The sequence below is a fragment of the Apium graveolens genome, unplaced genomic scaffold (genome assembly GCF_009905375.1).
Source record: "Apium graveolens cultivar Ventura unplaced genomic scaffold, ASM990537v1 ctg3620, whole genome shotgun sequence".
NCBI lineage: Eukaryota > Viridiplantae > Streptophyta > Magnoliopsida > Apiales > Apiaceae > Apium > Apium graveolens.
This window is the reverse complement of record NW_027418184.1, coordinates 18375-38903: the sequence shown is the minus strand read 5'-3', so window position 1 is coordinate 38903 and position 20529 is coordinate 18375. Positions and strand designations below refer to the sequence as shown.

Below are 20529 nucleotides of genomic sequence, written 5' to 3'. Positions count from 1 at the left end.
GGATATTTCAAGCTATAGGGGCTTGATTGGCTCACTTCTGTACTTAACAGCTAGTAGGCGAGATATAATGTTTGCTACTTGTCTTTGTTCCAGATTTCAGGCTGATCCTAGAGAATCTCACTTAGTAGCTATTAAGAGAATTTTCAGATATCTCAAGGGAACACCAAAACTTGGCATTTGGTACCCTAGAGATTCTGGTTTTGATATAATTGGTTATGCAGATGTAGATTATGCAAGTTGTAAAATAGACAGAAAAAGTACAACAGGAACCTGTCAATTTCTAGGGAACAAGCTTGTGTCCCGGTTCAGTAAAAAGCAAAATACAGTTTCTACTTCTACAGCTGAAGTTGAATATATTGTTGCTGGTAGTTGTTGTGCACAGTTTTTGTGGATGAAAAACCAATTGTTGGACTATGGTCTACAAGTGGATAGAATTCCCATTTTTTGTGATAACACAAGTGCAATTTCCATCATTGAAAATCCAGTACAGCATTCAAGAATAAAGCATATAGACATCAAGTACCACTTCATTAGGGAACATGTGATGAATGGTACTGTGGAACTTCATTTTGTTCCTAGTGAAAAGCAGCTTGCAGATATATTTACCAAGCCATTTGATGAATCCACCTTTTTAAGGTTGGTAAGTGAGTTAGGTATGCTTAATTATTCTTGAATAATTTCAGATATTTTTGCAAGTTATAATGTAGACAGAAACTTAATTGATTTTTCTATTTTGGATGAAATTTTGGCTAAGTTAAAATTTACATCCCGACGGATGCTCATTATCCATCGAGTTTGATCATCTGTCGGAATATTATTTGTTAATAAAAATCAATTACTTTTCTGGATTATTTTATAACCCGGCGGATAATTGTTTTATTCTCATCCGTCGAATTGTCTCAATCTTAGCCGTTAAAACTCTGAACGTTATCCATCGGGTATAGTTACAGTTTGTAAGTATAACACGACGGATAAGTGACAGAATTTTTACAGTTTAGTTATTTTTAAACGGCTATTTTGGGCTATTTTCATTGGTTACTTTATTTCACTTTATTATTTTTGACAGTTTATTTCGGAGATAGTATAAAAGTAGAATTCATTTTCATTCTATTATTTTATCATTCTCAAATCAATTTCTCTAACTTCCTTTCTTCTCCAAAGCAAATATTCTCTCTACAAATTTCTTATTCTCTAACAGTGGCACCAGTAGTCAAAATCATGTCTCAATCTGGATTTATGTATGAAAAGAACAACTTTGTAGCTCTTGTGAACAAGGAGATTCCACAGTCTGGAGACTTTCACAAGATGATGGACTTTAGGAAGAGCTGTAAACTCAGTTATGCTATGCTGGAATCACCCACAATCTACTGTGAAGTTGTGGAGGAGATATGGATAACTGCCGTGTACAACTACTGACAAGACCATAACTTTCACTCTTAAAGGTAAGCAGTTTTGCATTAATAGTGACATTATCAAAGCATACTTTAGAATTCCAGATAACACCTCTACTATCCCACATACAGATACTGATATAGTTAACAAATTCTATGGGCTATGCACTTTCAACTTCTAAGTCAAGTGAGATTAGGAGGCTAGTTCTTAGAAAGGAATGGAGCTATCTAGGTGATGTTGTGACTAAGATATTTTCTGGTAAAATAAGTAATTTTGATTCTGTTAACATTTCCATGCTTAACATGCTTTATATGCTACTTACTGATAAGTACTTTAACTTTAGTGACTTGATCATGTTTGAGTTAGGTTATAAGTTAGGAGAACTTAATAAAAGAGGTAAAAGTGTCTATTATGCTAGATTCTTTATGATGCTTGCTAAACATCTTTTTTAGAACATTTTTTTGAGAACCCAACCAACAAACTGAATTCTTGGGTTCATGAAAGGAGAGTCATTGCTGATCTCAACAGGGCAAGTCACCATAAAGAGGTGCCCCTCATTTACTTTCCAATCATGGGGGGGCTCAGGTAAGTGAGGTAAGCACCACTATCTCCAATCTTCCAACCTCGCACATTTCTTTGCCTTCAAGTGTAGTTATGGCATCTATGTCAATGACCCAACAGATGCCTACCCAAGCTACCAAAACAACAATTCCTAAATCCAAAGCTAAGAAAGCCCCCTCTGGTTTCTTTCAAAAGAAATCAGTTACAAAATCTACTAAACACAAAGAGGGGAGTGTGAAGGAGAGTGAGCCAGGTGAGGGACATGGTGAAAATTAAAGAAGCCCTAAGGATAAGGCTGGTGAGATTAGTGTACCTAATCCTAGCCACACCACAATTTCCCAACAAACTGTGGTTGTTAATAAGGATATTAGCTCAATTCTAGTTTCATCCTTCTAAAAGGATGTCACCATTGAAACAAGCTCCCAACCAGGAGCACAGACCAAGAGGGCTAGGGACACAAGTTCAACACAGACTTATTCCAGAAAGAAAAGATCTAAAACCCTTGGGGATGCACAGGGAACACACACAGTGAAAAATGGTGCTAAAGACCCAGTCAGTGTACCTTCTCAAAGTCAGATTGATGTGGCTCCAATAAATGTAGAGTCACAGCCAAAATTATTAATAATTGAAGCACCTGAAACACCAAATTCACCCACACACTCACTGGATGTAGACATGATTCATACATCACTTCCAAATTCTCCATCTTTAACTCTATTGGAGAAGCCAAAAATCTAAGCAAGTGAGCATCATCTTTTAGATGATTTGTTGGCTCACTTGCCAATTCTTTCTGAGTCTATTGAGACATCTATGCCCAAATTTTCATCAATATGGACAGAGTCTACAATACTCTCCACTCCAAACTCATTCACTTCTTTTATCCTGGTGGATATTCTTTATCTGTCGAGTAGTGATTGAATCCCGACGGATGTGTCTAACCGCAGTCATCCGTCGGCTAGCCAAACTACTATCTCGACGGATATTCCTCATCCATCGGGAGTCTCTGCTCAACTTCAAATTCCTACAATTATCACAAGTGCAGATGACTTAGTGGTAGTACAATCACTCTTAGGGATGAGGGCAGGGAGTGAATTGAGTGAAAGGTTGAGTTGCTCCCAGGCAAAAGGAGAGAAAATGAGTGAACCAATGCAGACCATTTCTTTAGGTCTGGAAAAAGTGAGTGAGGGGAGTCATATCTTAGATGGTGAAGGTGAGGGTGTGAGAGTGGGTAGCCAAGGGGAGCCCTTGATGCAAAAACAGAGAGAACAAGAGAGAAATGCAGGTACTGGAGAGATAAGGATGGACACCATTGCTAGTGAGTCGATGAATGTCAGTGATGCAGAAAGGGGGAAACTATCTCAGTAAATATATAAAACTGTCATAGAATCTTTCCCCTTGGATGCTGAGACATTTAATCATCCTGTTCCATCTTATCAAATTCTAGCTGGACAGGACAATGAGGAGGCTGAAAGGATGCTCAACTTAGTGCACACCACTCAATCTATGCAAAGAGCAAAGGATGCCATCACATCCATGCCACCTAGAGCTGATGATGAGGTTGACTATAGTACTGGTGAATCTGCAGATTTATTTGGAGATGATGGTGATGATAGTGAAGAGCTCAAGGGCATAGGGGGAGAAGCAGGCACCAGCTCTAGATCTGGCATGCCATCATAGGCATTATCCAAGGACTGCGATATTCAACACTTCAAAACCACTCTCATCCATCAAATCTAAGAAACACATAATGCTCTTCAAGCCACAACAAATGCTAGCACCAGGAAGCTCTTACAGGCACATCTCAATTCTCTACAATTACATCAAATCCAGGGTCTTCAACATAATCAAGATGTCACTTCTATCAAAACTGAGATTGATCAAGTGAAGAAGGATCTCTCTAAAATATTGGATGCTAAACTTCCAGATGCAACAATGCTTGACATTAAGAGACATCTAAGGAAGAATTCTGATCTTGCCACTAAAGTGGATTCCCTGGATACAAGGCTGACTGCAATGGAAGTCTCTTTAACAACTATCCATCTTCATCAAGCACAGCAAACTCAATTGCTCCAAAGGTTGGTTGTTGCACAATCTTCTACCTCCAATTTATTTGATGATAACAAAAAGGGGGATAAATCATTAACTCAAGACAGTCAAGCAGAACCAACTAGTGAGGGGGAACATGTGGTAAATGTTCAAATCAGCCAAGTAATTATTTCAGAAATTACTCTGCCAAAGCCACCAGTATTGGACAGCATTGATCTGATCCAAATAGCAGCTGCTAAGCTTGAGTCAAAGACAATTCCCAAGATGCTTGATGTTGCAGCTGTGGAGAAGGAATTAGATGATAAGTGGAGGAAAATAGATACAGAAATTCAACAGAAATTTGGGCCAATTCAGAAACCAGACAAAGTCTTTAATCATCACTTTCAAATCAAGCAGATTTCTGTGAATGAGATGAGTTTGAATTATCTTGAAAAGGGTCAAACTTCTTGTATAAAGTCTCTAAAGGCAAATCTGGTCTTAAAGCCTAAAAGAAACTACTCAAAGTTCTCAGACAAAAATTCTATGGATACTGTGTATGAGACACCTAGGCCAGATGAGAAGAAGCTATTGGCTAGGTCAATTGCATTTTTCAAAGATCCAGCTGATTCAACTGATTCAACACTTAAAAAAAGGATTTCCAAAATCTACATAAATGGTAAGGAAATCCGTATGGTGGTTGGACACCCTCAGTTTGTAGAAGCTAAAAAGGAAGAGAAGGAAAGAATCAGGCACGAAAAGAAGCAAGCTGCCTTAGATGCTAAGAAACTCAAACAAAAGAAGGAGCAAGCTGCTATCTTGGCCAAATTTCAAGATGTGAAGACTACAATTAAGATTTCTGCACAACCATATGTGATTGCTGAACCTCAAGATCAGAAAATGCAACAGGAACCCCAACAGATAAAGAAACCAAGGTACAAGCAAAGAATCAAGAGAAAATTGGACTTTAGTGATTATAAAATAGAAGACTATATTCCCAAAAAGTCTACAACTTTAAATCAGACATTAAAACCCTCAGTGGTATTTGAAGAATTCAAGGTGGTGGATCCAACTAGGAATATTCATGGTGAGCCCATAATTCCAAAGGATGAGCTAGTAGACTGGGATAGTTTGCCAATTCCTGAACTAAACTTTCCTATCTTCAACAAGCCAAAGAAAACAAAGCCTAGAGCAATCAAGAAAGTGAAGCTTGTGACTCTTAGATCCAAGACCCTAACCAAATCTCAACCCACAGTCAACAAGGAAGATCTCTTATACATATGTGACATCAAGGAGTTCTCCGAAATAAACCTCTACTTGGAAGAATTGGAAGAAGTAAGAGGGATTGATGCTTACAGACATCTTCCTGAAAGGCTAGTGTTCAAGTACAAGGGAGGGAAAGAGATCACATGGCCACTTCACAGGATTCTTCAAGAAAGCCAATCTGTACTGATAAAGGTCTATTCATCCTTCAAGAAGAACTTTGGATTCAATATGACTGTAAGGAGAATAGTCCTAAAGAAAATAGAGGAGCTAAGGAGTAATAGAGCCAAAGATGCACTTCCAAAAACTCTATCTATTCCCTTCACAAGAAAGAGAGTGCATTTGAGGCCTTATTGGCTGATGGAATTCATGGATGATAAGGGAGTTAGAAGATTCTTCAGACTGGATGACCAACTGAGTATCTCTAGCAATGAGACTCTTTTAGAAATGCAAGATATGTTGGATTTATCTGAAGCTGATGAACTTGAATTCCACAGACAACTCCAGAATCAAATAGAAGAGAACAACAGGAGGCTTGGGAAGAAATCCAGACCATCAATGAAATAGATTTATCTTCTCAGACTAGAGGAGCACCTTGAAAATGATTGTGAAAACTCTTTGTACACTTTGCTTTGTTCAATTTTCAGTAAATATTGTAGCACTTATCAGTTTTATCTACTACTTTTCAATCTATATCTTTAGGGTGTTTTGTTATCATCGAGTTTCTCTTAATTTATGGCTACAATTCCAGTAGACATAAATTGGGTGAGATTGTTAGAAATATGTTGTGAACTTGATGATAAATTAAACAAATCACCTTAGTAGATTTAACTTAGTGAACTTTATAGCACTCGACGGATGATCTAATATAGTCCCGACGGATAAACTTTACAGTCCCGACGGATGAGAGATTAACATCCATCGAGTGAGTAGTTTATGTAATAATAAGAATTGTAGCATATTTCTGCAAACAACATGTATAAGTCAAGTAGATTGCTTAGGGATTTGTAAGTCATGTTGACTACTAGATTGATATGCAGAATAGGTTGATCAATTGTAAATGTGAGATGTGTTGTTATTCTGTAAAAGTGAAATGGAGTCAAGTGACAAATAGACACCCGACGGATAATCTACAAGACTCCCGACGGATGATCAAAAAAGCTTCCCGACGGATGACAAGCATAGACCCGACGGATGATCAAATTCAAATAGCTGTTGATAGTGAAAACACAATCACATGCGTCGGGTGTTTGCAAAAGGAATGTGGCAGCCTGTTAAGCAGGAATTTGAGAACAAAGAAGCATTACCATTTCCATGCCATTGTGAAGATATTCAAAGATGCTGGAATAGAGTAGTGAATCAACATGAAGTTATACTATATATGTTTTATTTTATTATCTTGTCTTATTGTCATGTAAACTTGGTGTATATAAACCAAATATAGCAAGTAGAGAAATTAACTAAGCAGATACATTTTCAGAGAAACATATCAAGCTATATCATGTAAGCATTTCTCTGTAGTTTAGTTGTTAAAACTTGTAAGCAGTTGTGAGCTATTCAAACTTCACAGGGTTCTCATTTGATATATATATATATATATATATATATATATATATATATATCTAGTGGATACTTTCAAATTCACCAGAAAGTTTTAAAAGTTTTTGTTTTTATTACTTAGTGTTTTGATTTATATCATCTTTTTATTCCGCACAACTACTAATCAAACATTGTTATATTTATCAAGTTAAAACTGTTTTAAAATCTGAAAAAGTAGCCATAATTACATTCAACCCCTCTTCTGTAATTCTTGTTGTATTGTCAGGGAAAAACAATTATTCATAAATATTTTTAAAAAAATCGAAAGATCGGTATGAGACTAAACTCTAATAAGAAGTACTGGTCAAACTAATAGTTGACTGTTAAAATAGAAAACCAAATACATTTATTTTTTCTATTTTTTTTTCAAATCACTAAAATAAATAGATCTTCACATTTGTAAGAAGTACTAGTCGGAAATAATCGAAAATAGTTAAATATATGTAAAAATAATATAAGGTTAATTACAAGATCTAGGATGAATATATTATTACTGTCTATTTACATTTTTTAGCAATATTTAAAAATAATAATTTTATTTTTCTGATTTTTTTTTCAAAAATTATTAAAAAAAATTGTTTTTAAAATTTTGAGCTGATATTTGGCTCCAATTTTTCCCTCTAATTATTCTGACAGGAAAATTTCATTGGCGGGAAATTTATCTCCAATTTTTTTGGCTTGGCTAAATTCAACCGAAATCAGTCATATTTAAAAATAGTTGTATTTAGGTGGTTGCATTAAGGAGGGGCGGCTAAATTCAACTGTTTAGAGTTGTGATAGGTGTCATAATTATATGGTTGTATTTAGGCGGGGCTAAAATAGACCGAATTTGGTTGAATTAAGTCAAGCGGCTAAATTCAACCGTTTCCGGTTGTAATTGAATTCGGTTGTATTTAGTCCGTTGTATTTGTTTCTAAATTAAACTACCTAAATACAACTGTTTTTATATATGACTGATTTCAGTTGAATTTAACCGCGCCTCTTAAATTCAACCAAATATGGTTGTATTTAATCTTAGTTATATTTATACAGTTGTATTTAGGCTTATTTTATTGTAGTGTGTCTTTATTGGAGGATTGAATGTACACAGGGTGCTAGTGGATAATGGAAACTCCTGTAATATACTCCTTATGCAACTTATCATAAAATGGGTCTTCTTAATAAAGAAATGTCAAATGCATACAATGAGTTGTATGGCTTTACTGGAGGCCTGATGTGTGTTGTAGGAAGGGTGAAGCTACCGCTAACTTTGGTGGATGAACGTCTAGAAGAATTTATCTTAGTCAATGGGATATTTCATACAATGCCATAATAGGTAGGCCCTTGTGGAAAGACATGAAAGTAATAACCTCCATTCATCACCTCTCCCAAAAAGTCCCAACTCCAAGAGGAATTGGTTGTGTTAAAGGAAATCAAGGCGAGTCTAGGGAATGCTATGACCAAGTTGTACGTGCAACTGAGCAGACGTATAAACACGTATTATCCGCAAATGGAGGACCTAGTTTGGATAATTGCTACAAACAGGTAAAACCACCAAAGGAAGTTACTCGATAGGTGGGAAAGAAAAGTATGAAGTCCTCATTCAATGCGATTATGATTATCCTATCTCCATGGGAGGCTCCTTATGCTGATATTGTCTTTTCCTCGGGGGTAGTTTCACATGGTGAGATCCTCATGTTGGAAGCACCCCCACCAAAATTCTCTAGAAGATGGTGACCTTTTAATGGAATGGATTGTTGAAGAGGTTAATCCCAGTGATTTTAAAGGTCTTGACAACGCACCTAAACCACCCAAAAAGGGAGGTGAAGAGGTTCCAGTGGAAATTTATTTGGATCCAAGGATGCTAGAGGTAAAGAAGAAAACATGAGTTGTTGGTGGTACAATATCAATATTAGTAGATGAAGCGGACCTAACTAAAGAGCCGAAAGTTGGACAACAGCTGGTAGCATAAGTAAAGGAAGCTTTAGCTAGTTTCTTGAAGGCAACCCTGGATGCCTTTGCATGGTGCCACTCATACATGGTTGGGATAGACCCAAAGGCTATTTGTCGCCATCTTAATATTGATCAGGAAAGGACGGCTGCAAGACAAAAGAGGAGAACCATCAGTGGTGAGAGAGCTACAAATTTGAAGGAAGAAGTGGATAGGTTGCTGAAAGCAGGTTTGGTTAGGGAATCTTACTACCTTGAATGGTTTGCTAATCCTGTTTTAGTGAAGAAGCCAAACGAAAATTGGCATACTGGTATGGATTTCACATATCTTAACTTCCCCTTGTCTCGAATAGATCAGTTGGTTGATGCTACAGCTGGACACGCCTTGCTCAGCTTCATGGATGCATATTCAGGTTATAATCAGATTCCTACGTATAAGCTAGATGAAGAACATACCTCCTTTATAACAGACAGAGGTATTTATTGCTATATTGGGATGCCATTTGGTTTGCTAAATGCAGGTGCAACATATCAAAGGTTGGTCTATCAAATGTTCAAAAACCAGATTGGAAACAAAATAGAGGTTTATGTGGATGACATGTTGGTAAAATCAAAGATTGTAACTGACCATGTAGCACACCTCTCTGAGATGTTGAATATTTTGAGAAAATTATGCATGAACACTGTAATATTCGGGATATAACGTGTAATTATTTTATCATTAAATGATTATTATGTGATTATTATATGAATTTTTGGTGAATTATCTGATGATTGATATTTATATGTAGATGTTTTTATGTGATGAAAGGTGAATAAGTTAATTTTATTATGTCCAGAATGTAATATAGATATTTGTGATATTTTTATGGTAATTTTTGGATTGTTATATGATTTTACAATGTTTTATGAATTTAATATTTATTTTATGAATAATTACAAAAAAAATTTATAAAACCGGGAATCGTCTCCAACTTCAACTGTTTCTACGTTTTTACAACCCGAAACTCTTCGAAAAACTTCTTCCTAACCTAATCTGGTTATTCTGAACATTTTTCGTGTTTTAACTTTTTCAATCCTGATTACGGTTGGACCCATACGAGTCCCAGCGTAAAATTTTCGATACGATAATCATTTCGATAGATCAACAAAACCCGTATTCTCGAAAGATGGGATAATATTACATTATTTTCATATAAAGTGTTTTATAAGAAGCCCAGTTTGGATAATTATCTAATACGGGTATCAAAACGGATTGTCTTTGCAGTTACTTAGCGGCTAAGTAACTTATTTATCGATCCAACACGTAATAATATTCAATAAATTTAAATAGCTCTTTTCTTATTTAATTTTATTCGTATAATCATAATCAATCAGTAGAAACTGATAAAATACAGAGAAAACCCTAATTAATCGTCGCGTTCTTATTTAATTATTTTAATTCAAATTAAGTAAAGATTAATATATGAAATTGATGCATGGATCGCACAGATATTGTTTAATATTATATAATATTTTTAAAAAAATTGAATTCAATTCTTAATTTTGTTCATTTAAAACTCTAAATAATATGACATCATAATTTAGGAGTATGGATAGTATTATTATTTTATCTTAACCCGATTCACATAATATATCAACTAAACTCTAAATATTAATAATTATTTTTAGTTTACTGAAATTTAATTTAGCCCGAAATAACAAATTAGAATAATATAAAACTCGATATAAATTAAAATATAAATTTATAGAAAAAGTTAAATTTAATATAAATTATAATGATATAGAGTTCGATAGGGGTGGCAATATCGGGTATTGGGTCGGGTTCGTGTCGGGTTGGATGTACCTTATTTTTTTTAGCCAACCCGAACCCGACACGACCCGAATTGGGTTTGAAAGATATGACACGAACCCGACCTGGTGAGTACCCGAATTACCCGAAAATTACCTGTTTGACACGAATCCAAATGGATCGGGTCAGACACGACCCGAAATGACCCAAAATTACCCGAAATTAGAAATAGAGGAAGAGAGTAAAATTGTCATTGCAACACTACAAACGACAAAGTTTCAAAGTTTACAACTTTTTATGAATATTCTACTACATAACAAGCTGATAATAAATTACTAATGAAAATGTGCAGCTACTTCCAAATCAGAATCTCTTGTATCTCTATGCTTACATTTCTCTAAATGTTTATGTAGGTTACATGTCCCGTAATTGCTTAGACACACATAAGTCGTACCACATTTTTTACACGAGCACCGTTGCTTCTTATCCGGCCCCAAAGGCAACATATCAAAATCCTTCCATACATCAGCAAGAAGTCGCCTCCTGGAGATTGCACCTGATGCACCCGAAATTTCCACAACCTCGTCATCAGTCTGGGGTTCAACTTCTGGAACAGCGTTAACATTTTGATTTTCGATTTCACTTTCCATTAATCTGCATAAATATATTCAAAGAATTAAGTCACAGATATAACTTAAATAAGAATAGATGTGAAGAAAGAGAGAGAGAGAGAGAGAGAGAGAGAGAGAGAGAGAGAGAGAGAGAGAGATACAGGAGAGGGAAAGAGGAAGAGAACTAATTAGCTATCAAATTGCAAAACTGAGAGAGAAAGGGAGAAGTATACCACTGGTAAAGCAGAACTTAAATCCAGATGATTTAACAAGCTTAGCACCGAGAGCATCAAAACAAGAAGGGCCTTGATGAAGTCTAGGAGATTCAAGTAAGCGATGAAAACTTATTCCGACAAAATCAACTACTTATTCAGACAATGTTCGAAAGATACTAGAGAGATGTGAAGTCTTTGATTACCAAATTGGTGTTTCAGAATAATAAACTAGGGTTTAGGTATCGGGACTTGGGAGAGAGGTGAGAGACGAGAGAGGCGGATTTAGAAATAATTTGATACTAGGGTTTGATTGTAATACTACGACCATGTGATTTTTAATGGACCATATGTTGTGGGCTGGGTAATTTGGACCGGGCCAACATGAAATATAAATGTAAGACATCACAGGTATCTAATATATTTTTAATTATAATATGATATATTAATGAACAGGTCGGGTTCGGGTATTTAGGGTCAACCCGAAAATGACCCGATTTTTTCGGGTAAACTTTTACCCAACCCGAACCCGACCCGAAAGTCAAAAATCTCAACCCTAATTCGCACTTTTGCGGGTTGGGTTCGTGTCGAGTTTCGGGTCGTGTCGGATTTTGCCACCCCTAGAGTTCGATATAAAATAGAATTGAAATTGGTAAAGTAATAGAAGAAGTTGAATTTAATATCATTTAGAATTAGAATTGATCAACCCAATAATTAGAATTAAAATAATTAAATAAAGATAATTAAGTAATTTTAGCGAGTACCGACCGACTACCTGACTACCCAACTTTTAATATTTCGTCTATTATAATATAGTATAGATTATCAAATTAAATTATTAAAATTTCAAATAAATAACTTTTATAAATTAAATTTTTTACTTTAAATTAAATTCAAAAAAATTAACTACGTAATATTAAAGAGAGGAAAATTGTCCTCTTGGTCACAGGTTCGAATCCCACGGGAGGAGAATTTATGATTATACCTCCTGAGTCAGAGCCTGTCGCTTAAATGCGGTTTACCTTGGTTCACGTGATTTGCAGGCTATTGCGTGAGCCCGTAGGGTTTACCCAGTGCGCACCCGAAGGGTAGCGGCTGCGGGTTACCTACGAAAGAAAAAAAAAAAAAAAAAAAAAAAAAAAAAAAAATCGTGCGTTTTACGCTATTTATAAATAATCAATGTTATATTAGTTAATTATTTCAGCGATCCTGTTGAAAATGTTGTAAAAAAAATCAATTAGCAGTAAGATACATAACTTATAATTATCAATGCTCTGTGCGAAAAAGGGGACATGTGATAGTAAACTACATCAATAATTCTTGTTGAATACATATGACAGGTAAGGAATACAGCTTGCCTCTGGCATAGCTACTAATTAATACATAGAGGGATGGTACTTCATCTTCGATTTGCATGGGAAACAAAGGGATAATTCAAATTTCCAAAGAATTGTGTTATTCATAACATAATGTAGTTCCAACAAAATAAATGAAAAGCTCTATAGATCTTTTAAACCACACACCAATCAAGCAGCAACCCCATTGGATTCTGCAGTCATTCAAGGAATTCAAGTCCTGTGGAGCTACTGATCTCATAAATCTTTGAAAACAGCAAAGAGATCACTATGGATGTAGTCGTTATCTACCAAGCTGACCAGGTAGTAACTGCTCTTCACCTGTAAAAACATAGTTCAGATATTGTCAATGAAGAAGTATTCACATGCACAAATAATGACGATAAGGGGAAGAAAAGCTTAATGCAGGAAACAGATGTCTATATACAGGATGTAACACCAACCTCTTCAAGTAAATTCTTTGATGCATCATCCTCAGAGTATAACTGTGCCCAGCCTTTGGACCAAACTTCAAATGCCTCATCCTTCCACACGAGGAAGCTGGAAGGATCCACGACAGTTGGTTGTATGACCTCCTTTGCAGGGAACACACCCCATGTCACAGCATTCACATCAGTTTGCTTAATGTTGGAAATCCAACTCCCTTCTTTATTCACAGCCATGTAGGTGAGGGAAGGGAAGCCCTTGCATTTCTCAACCAGAGTATTCAACTTCTCAGTAGAACAGAAAAACTCGACATAAGCCTTCTGATAGATATAGCCATCTGGGCCACCCCATCCTGCAGGTTATAAAAGAATGAAGCCAATTATGTCACTGACCGAAAATTATTGTGCATCTGAAAAACTATTGAATCTAGGGTTAATTGCATAGTGCATCCCTTTAGTTTGGGCCATTGTCACTTTGGTACCAATAGTTTCAATAATTGCACTTCACACCCCAGACAAGTTTGTGCGCTGCACTTTGCACTCTTTCCGTCAGTTTCTGCCGTTACCGTTAAATAGTACTTTGCACCCTTCATTGTCAAATTACTTTTTTACCCCTGACCTATTTAACGATAATGGCAGAAATTGACGGAAAGGGTGCAAAGTGCAGCGCACAAACTTGTCTGGGGCGTGAAGTGCAATTATTCAAACTATTGGTACCAAAGTGACAATGACCCAAACCAAAGGGATGCACTATGCAATTAACCCTCGAATCTATAGCCATATAGTTACTTTAAAAACCAACACCTAATATTATGAGCTTCGCTAATTTATATTTTCTGGAAGCAATCAGCATAATGAGCAGGCAATTACACTTAGACTATGTGTGCCTTGAGCTATTTTGGACAGTAGAGAAATGCAAAATTATAATTAAAAATCTTATAATGCTGCAATACAAGATTTAGATCTGCTTACAAATCAGATTGACACACAAGGAAGATGAATACTTAAGTACAAGTATAACTAACCTTTTTTTCGGATCCAATTTCGTTGAACTACACACACATACTTAAGTACAAGTATAACTAACCTTTTTTTCGGATCCAATTTCGTTGAACTACACACACACACACACATATATATATATTTACCATTACATATGCATGTTTTACAGATATAGATATTATGACCAGGTTTTAAAGATATAGAAATTATCACACAATTATGCAACTTACCAATAGACGGAGAGTCAGATTTTGCTCCATTTACAGCTGGTTGGCTGTTTATGGTGAGAAATCCCTTCAAGTTAATATTTCCAAGCTGTTCGTTGATAATTTTTGTCTCTGGCTGAAGCCCATCTAGCTCTGACCAAGGACAGCTTCTCAGTTTCCCCAGGCAGTAATTGTTAAATATCTGATAGATAAACATATAGAAGGACATGAAATTTAAAGCTAATACTTAACTTAATCAACAAAAATAGGATAATCAGTGACTAAAAAGATACCTCATTGATATCTTCAACTTTCGCCAAAGGAACAACCCATTCTTCATGAAGTTTCTTATCACGTGAACGTGGTTTCATGAACTGGTACAGAAAAAAAAACATTAAAATAGGGGAACAGAAATAAGTGCAATTGTTTTTCCAAGAACTGATCAATGTTTATGAAGGGGCAAAATGCATGTAAATTGATAGGTTTGCAAGAAAAATTGTTCATGAAATAAGTATTTAGTAGTTCCTTGTAATGCAAATTTGTGGCAAATAATTCTTCCTAAGCTTGAATCTCGAAACAAACATACATAGCTTTGGTGGCTCTAAATTCGGTGATTGTAAAAAAAGAAATAATTTTGCAACTCTACATACGTGAACGTGGTTTCATGAACTGGTACAGAAAAAAAAACATTAAAATAGGGGAACAGAAATAAGTGCAATTGTTTTTCCAAGAACTGATCAATGTTTATGAAGGGGCAAAATGCATGTAAATTGATAGGTTTGCAAGAAAAATTGTTCATGAAATAAGTATTTAGTAGTTCCTTGTAATGTAAATTTGTGGCAAATAATTCTTCCTAAGCTTGAATCTCGAAACAAACATACATAGCTTTGGTGGCTCTAAATTCGGTGATTGTAAAAAAAGAAATAATTTTGCAACTCTACATATTTTCCCTATTGGCCAAAAAAATTTAACAATCTCATTTTTATCCTCAAACTGTCATGCATATAGGCATTTTGATATAACTGCATGCAACAATCAAACTTGTGTGGCCTGCATGTTTATTTCAGTTAATTGTAGTTCTTGTTGAGTTTAAACATAAAACTGAATCAGACTTAAATTCACTAGCACAGAGAGTATGTTCTACATAAATTATACTAGTCATTGTTACCTGATGATCTGCGAGGGCACTATAAGAGGCATTGCGAGAATCGCCCCATCGACCATGTGGGTATTGTTCCCAACCTATGGTCCTTGATATGTAACTTTTTGGACGATTAGCCCTGGATTAATTGGACACAAAACATCAGATGTTTATGAATCGTGAGCACGAAAATAAGAAGAATATTTAATGTGTCTTTGCTCACACATGCATGACTTGGTGAAACTGTGGTGCAGAGATCAACATATGTAACTCCAAACATACTGCTTACCAGAATATTGGGCGGACATCTTCTTTCACACGGAACACGTTAGTTGGCCGTCTCCAAGGTAAAGTCCTCGAAATTTTGGACTCTTCAATCAGCCCCAGATTCTGTGCATGCATTAGATATATGTGAGCACATTGGTTATTTCAGATTAATTATTTTAAATTTCTAAAGAGATATGTAACTATAATAGGATCTAATAGTAACCATTAATATCGCCAAGGCTGATTTCTCCATGTTTAATGTGTAAAGATGTAATGTTTTGATCCCAGAAGCCATAATTCTCTTGCACATTTCTGTTCCAAGGTGAATTCCGTAGGCTCTAACAGCTTCTTCATTGTCTTTAATGGACTCCAAGGCAGCTGTAACATCAGCCGGTATCTGCAATACTTCCATTCTATTAAAGTACACACGAATTCATAAACATATGACTACTGCCAAAACTAATATATGGTATGCAGTGTGATGGATTTCCATCTATTCTAATAGGCCTTTTATTTCGGTCAAAGTTTTACTTTAAAGTTGAAACTTTCTGCTTCTTCCCATGCATGCTAAATAGATATTATATTTCCTTTAAACACATGTGAATGATGTTTTAAACCCTTATACATATCAAAACAAATTCATTAATCACCACAAGCACCAAAGCAAGAAAGAAAAACTACTATTTTTTACTGTAATGAGCGAGTTTTCTGAATGATTTCTTCCTGTATTATAACGTTGCCTTGACAAAAATTTAAACTAAAGGATGAAAGAGATGATTTTTTTTTTTTTGGGGGGGGGGGGGGAGAATATAATCAAGTGAGCACACAGGTACACTTTATCCTAAAGTAAATTACACCCTACATAGCCTATCCGTTCAAGTACAGTAACTTGATTATTTCCCTCTAAACAGGGTAGAATCTCAATGCTAGATATGCACTCTTTCTTGGTCAGGATTGAAGTGATCGACATAGAACCAATCATAAAACCTGTCCTACCTATTGTTCATTATTGTGAAGAGTCATACCTTGGTTTTGCAAAATCCAGTCATACGGATGAAACCCTTATAATTGTTGATTGGCATGATGCCAGGGACTATGGGGATAGTTATTCCAATTTGCCGACAGTCATTTACAAACTTAAGGAAAATATCAGTATCATAGAAAAGTTGGGTGACAATGACATCTGCACCAGCATCCACCTGTGACACAATCATGCAATGTGTATCAAGTACCCAATAATATCTATATTCTTTAATATTAACTTTAAATTTCTAAATTGAAGAAAGTGGACTACTACTTCTAATTGCTAAAGATCTTTGTTTAATATTCACATATCACAGTATAAAATACAATCAATTAGTGTCTACCTAATGTTTACACGATAACCAAAAAGTGCAGGGTAACTAGTTATAATACTTATGATGTATCATCCAACTATCTTCATTTTGAAAATCGTATGAAAATTCAAAAATACAAAGAGTCATTAGAGCCATCAAAATTAACTCTTATCTCATTTTTCAACAAATTTTTATAAGCAAATTACTATCAACTATCTAGGCTTGGGACCTAAATTAGATCTCTTCGTGGTAATAACCCCCCATAACAATGATATCTACTGCTTCTACTTTTGACTGAAACATTATTAAAATTAATTCTAAATCAAAAATTGGTTGTTATACATGAAATCCTGGTAAGGTTATTTTATATTGTTTCGAATTGTGATAAGGTGACTTGGCCTAGACTGCGGGAACCTGATTTCTTTGAGTTAATAATATGGAGTGGAAGAAGGCTACAGAACATCAAGCAGAAGACTAAAAGATAAAACTTCTTTCCATCATTTTAGTGAATTGCTTGGGAAAAATACAACTTATACATTTTCGGAAATGGAGATTAAAAAAGAAAAAAAGAATTTGACCAGGACTGAGATAAGATGTATACCTTTCTTTTGAGGTAGGCAAGGTCATTTTGATAACTCTCCAATGTAGCCACACCATTGCTTTGAATAACATCTGGATGCGCCTCTGCATAAGTAAATTAAAAGCAACATCACATTACAAATCTTGAATGAATTTAGTGTCAGAAATGATAAAAATCAGCATAATACAAATTATTATATCTACAACTGGTTACCATTGTCGATTTGGAACAATGAAAAGATTAAACAAGATAGATTAAAACTGGGAGGAGTAAGGGAGAAACCTGGATAGCCTGCAACAGTAATGCCGAAGTAATCACCGTACTTGGATCGAATGTGCTTCACCTAAAATACATATATAAAATACAGAAAATTAGCAACACAGTTTGACATTAGCAACACAGTTTGACATAATAGGGAAAGGAGCATGAAAAACAAAAGTGAGAACAAGTGTCATCAAAAGATAATTGCCCTACATGGTGTAACCTCAGAACAACATGGGAAAAAGAATATATAATGAAAAGATTAAATAAGACCTGTTTAAAAACTACACATTGAGTACTAAAACAATTGACCATGCATATACCTAACAATTTTAAAATTTACAAGCAGGCATAAACAGAATTATAAACAAAATAGTGAAAGTAATTTGAAGTTGGTACTGAAAAAATCTATAAAACTTGAAAAAGCATATGCCTTTTAGCACAAATGAGCACTTGGCAAATGAATATAAATTTTACAAGAAAACTCCAACAATTACAGTGACACAATTGAGAGAGAGAGAGAGAGGAAGATAAAGAGAGAGAAAGATACAGACAGAGAGAGAGAGGAGAGAGAGAGACAAGAGAGAGGGGGGATGTAATTGAACTTACAAGATCAAGAGCACAAGAGAAGCCACCCTGAATCTGAACAAACTTATCCTGACCATGAGGAGGATCACCGCGAAGAGCAAGAACATTTTGAATACCATTAGACTTAATAGAATCAAGAGCATGATCAATCTTATCAACAGGCATGTTGGTACAAGTGAGATGCATCATAGTCTCGACACAAACCATGTTCTGCATACGATTAGCAATCTCAAGAGTAAGATCAGCAGTAGAACCACCAGCACCCCAGGTAATATCACAAAATGTAGGATTGTGTGAAACCATTCTCTCCATTCTCTCAAACAAATTCTCAACACCTTCTTCTGTTTTCGGTGGGAAGAACTCGAAAGAGAACACCACTTTGTCATCCCCGTTAGAGGAGGAGGAGGAGGAAATCTCACGAATCTTGTCAATCACCTTCATCCTGTGGAGTTAGATGAAAGATGAGATGAGATCTTTGTGGTGGGAGAAGAAGAAATGTAGTAGAAATATGTTCTGGGAGGATTGGGGGTAGATCTAAAGGGGTGTGATTATATATAGGGGGGGGGAGTTTGGAGTGTGAGGATATGGAAGTGGGTTTCACCAACCACCGACGACGATCAATTTGGAGATTTACGATTTTACATCCCCCACCCAGGCCCCACGCCAACAACCCCCCCTCTTCCTTTTATTTTCTTTTCCCATTTCTTAGATTTGCCCCGTTGGGGTTGGGCTGGGCTAACTCCTCGCTACAATTCATGGGTTTCACTACACTCCGTGTTTTGCACACGGCTATTTCAAAAATTATTTAATAAAATTAATAAATAAATTTATAATTAAAATTGAATAATATAATTCTGAAAGATTAAGTTATTTATATAATAAATATATTGCATCTACGTATTATGATAAATTTATTTAAGAACTATTTTCGTTACATAAGTTATTTTTATGTTATATATTTTATGAGATTAATTCTATAAATAGATCTGTCAAAATTTAAAGTTTACTTCAAATTTGTATTAAAAACTTACCATAAATAACATAATTCATATTTATAATTGTATTGCAAAGTTTCTATAATTAAAATGGGTCATAATAAATATATGGATCTTTTATAAACCTAATATGGATACCAAACCTAAAAATGGATAGTCCACTGGGTCAAATTAAAGTTAAAAATTATATCCGAGCCAAAATATGGATACCAAATCTTAGGAAATGGTTATCCAGCAATTTATAATATATAGATATACCTTATAATTCGGATAATCGGTTCAGTTTCGGATCCGAATAATTTCGGATCGAATCTATTTTCGGATTATGATATATTTAAAGATTATTCGAATCAGATCGGATGTGATTTGGTTCAGGTCTAATTTGGATAAAAACTGAATTAAGATCGGACAATATTTGGTTTGGATTAAATTCGATTCAAATATTTACATATCATAACTTATTATTTTCCAATTTGTGAAACTTAAAAAATATCATTTTTTGTTTAATTTAGTATTTTTAATATAATATAATGTACTTTTACAAGAAAATATGATTAAATAAGTATGTTACCATAAACATAAAATTGTTTAAAATATGAATTTTGCTTATTTCGCGTCATATTCGGCGCGGGTAATATATTATTCGGTTTTCATCGATTTCAAGTTATAATTGGATCTATTATTTCGGGTAATTTTTTGATCGATTTAAATCGGTTTTCGGATAATTATCGGATTGTATTATTCGGATCTCGGATCGGATCTCGGATCGGATCTCGATTTTATGAATTTCAATTCGGTTTTTCGGATCAAAACTCATTTTGCCAGGTCTAGTTTCACATATGTGGGTATAACCAACTTACAAGTTAACAAATACTGATACAGTGGAATCTCGATAAATAAATATTTGATAAACGAATAATATTGTCAAATGAATATTTTTTCGGTCACAATATAATAGAGAAAATGCATTTTTAATCTCTACAAATGAATA

The 20529-nt window shown here is 35.0% G+C and overlaps 1 protein-coding gene and 1 long non-coding RNA gene across 2 annotated transcripts; both read right to left on the bottom strand.

The window, feature by feature from the left end:
• Positions 1-10787: 10787 nt before the first annotated feature.
• On the bottom strand, positions 10788-12392 carry LOC141701239 (uncharacterized). Its single transcript, XR_012566724.1, has 2 exons — positions 11403-12392; positions 10788-11212 (listed from the first exon to the last, which is right to left on the bottom strand). It is a non-coding gene; the product is annotated as an uncharacterized LOC141701239 (long non-coding RNA).
• Positions 12393-12658: 266 nt separating this feature from the next.
• On the bottom strand, positions 12659-19165 carry LOC141701238 (methylenetetrahydrofolate reductase (NADH) 1-like). The gene is made up of 11 exons (XM_074504922.1): positions 18565-19165; positions 17977-18037; positions 17716-17798; positions 16803-16976; positions 16001-16174; positions 15800-15900; positions 15538-15649; positions 14663-14743; positions 14394-14571; positions 13180-13514; positions 12659-13057 (listed from the first exon to the last, which is right to left on the bottom strand). The coding sequence occupies exons 1-11, from the start codon at positions 18982-18984 to the stop codon at positions 12974-12976; spliced, it is 1803 nt and encodes a 600-aa protein (XP_074361023.1). The 5' UTR covers positions 18985-19165; the 3' UTR covers positions 12659-12973.
• Between the last annotated feature and the right edge of the window lie 1364 nt (positions 19166-20529).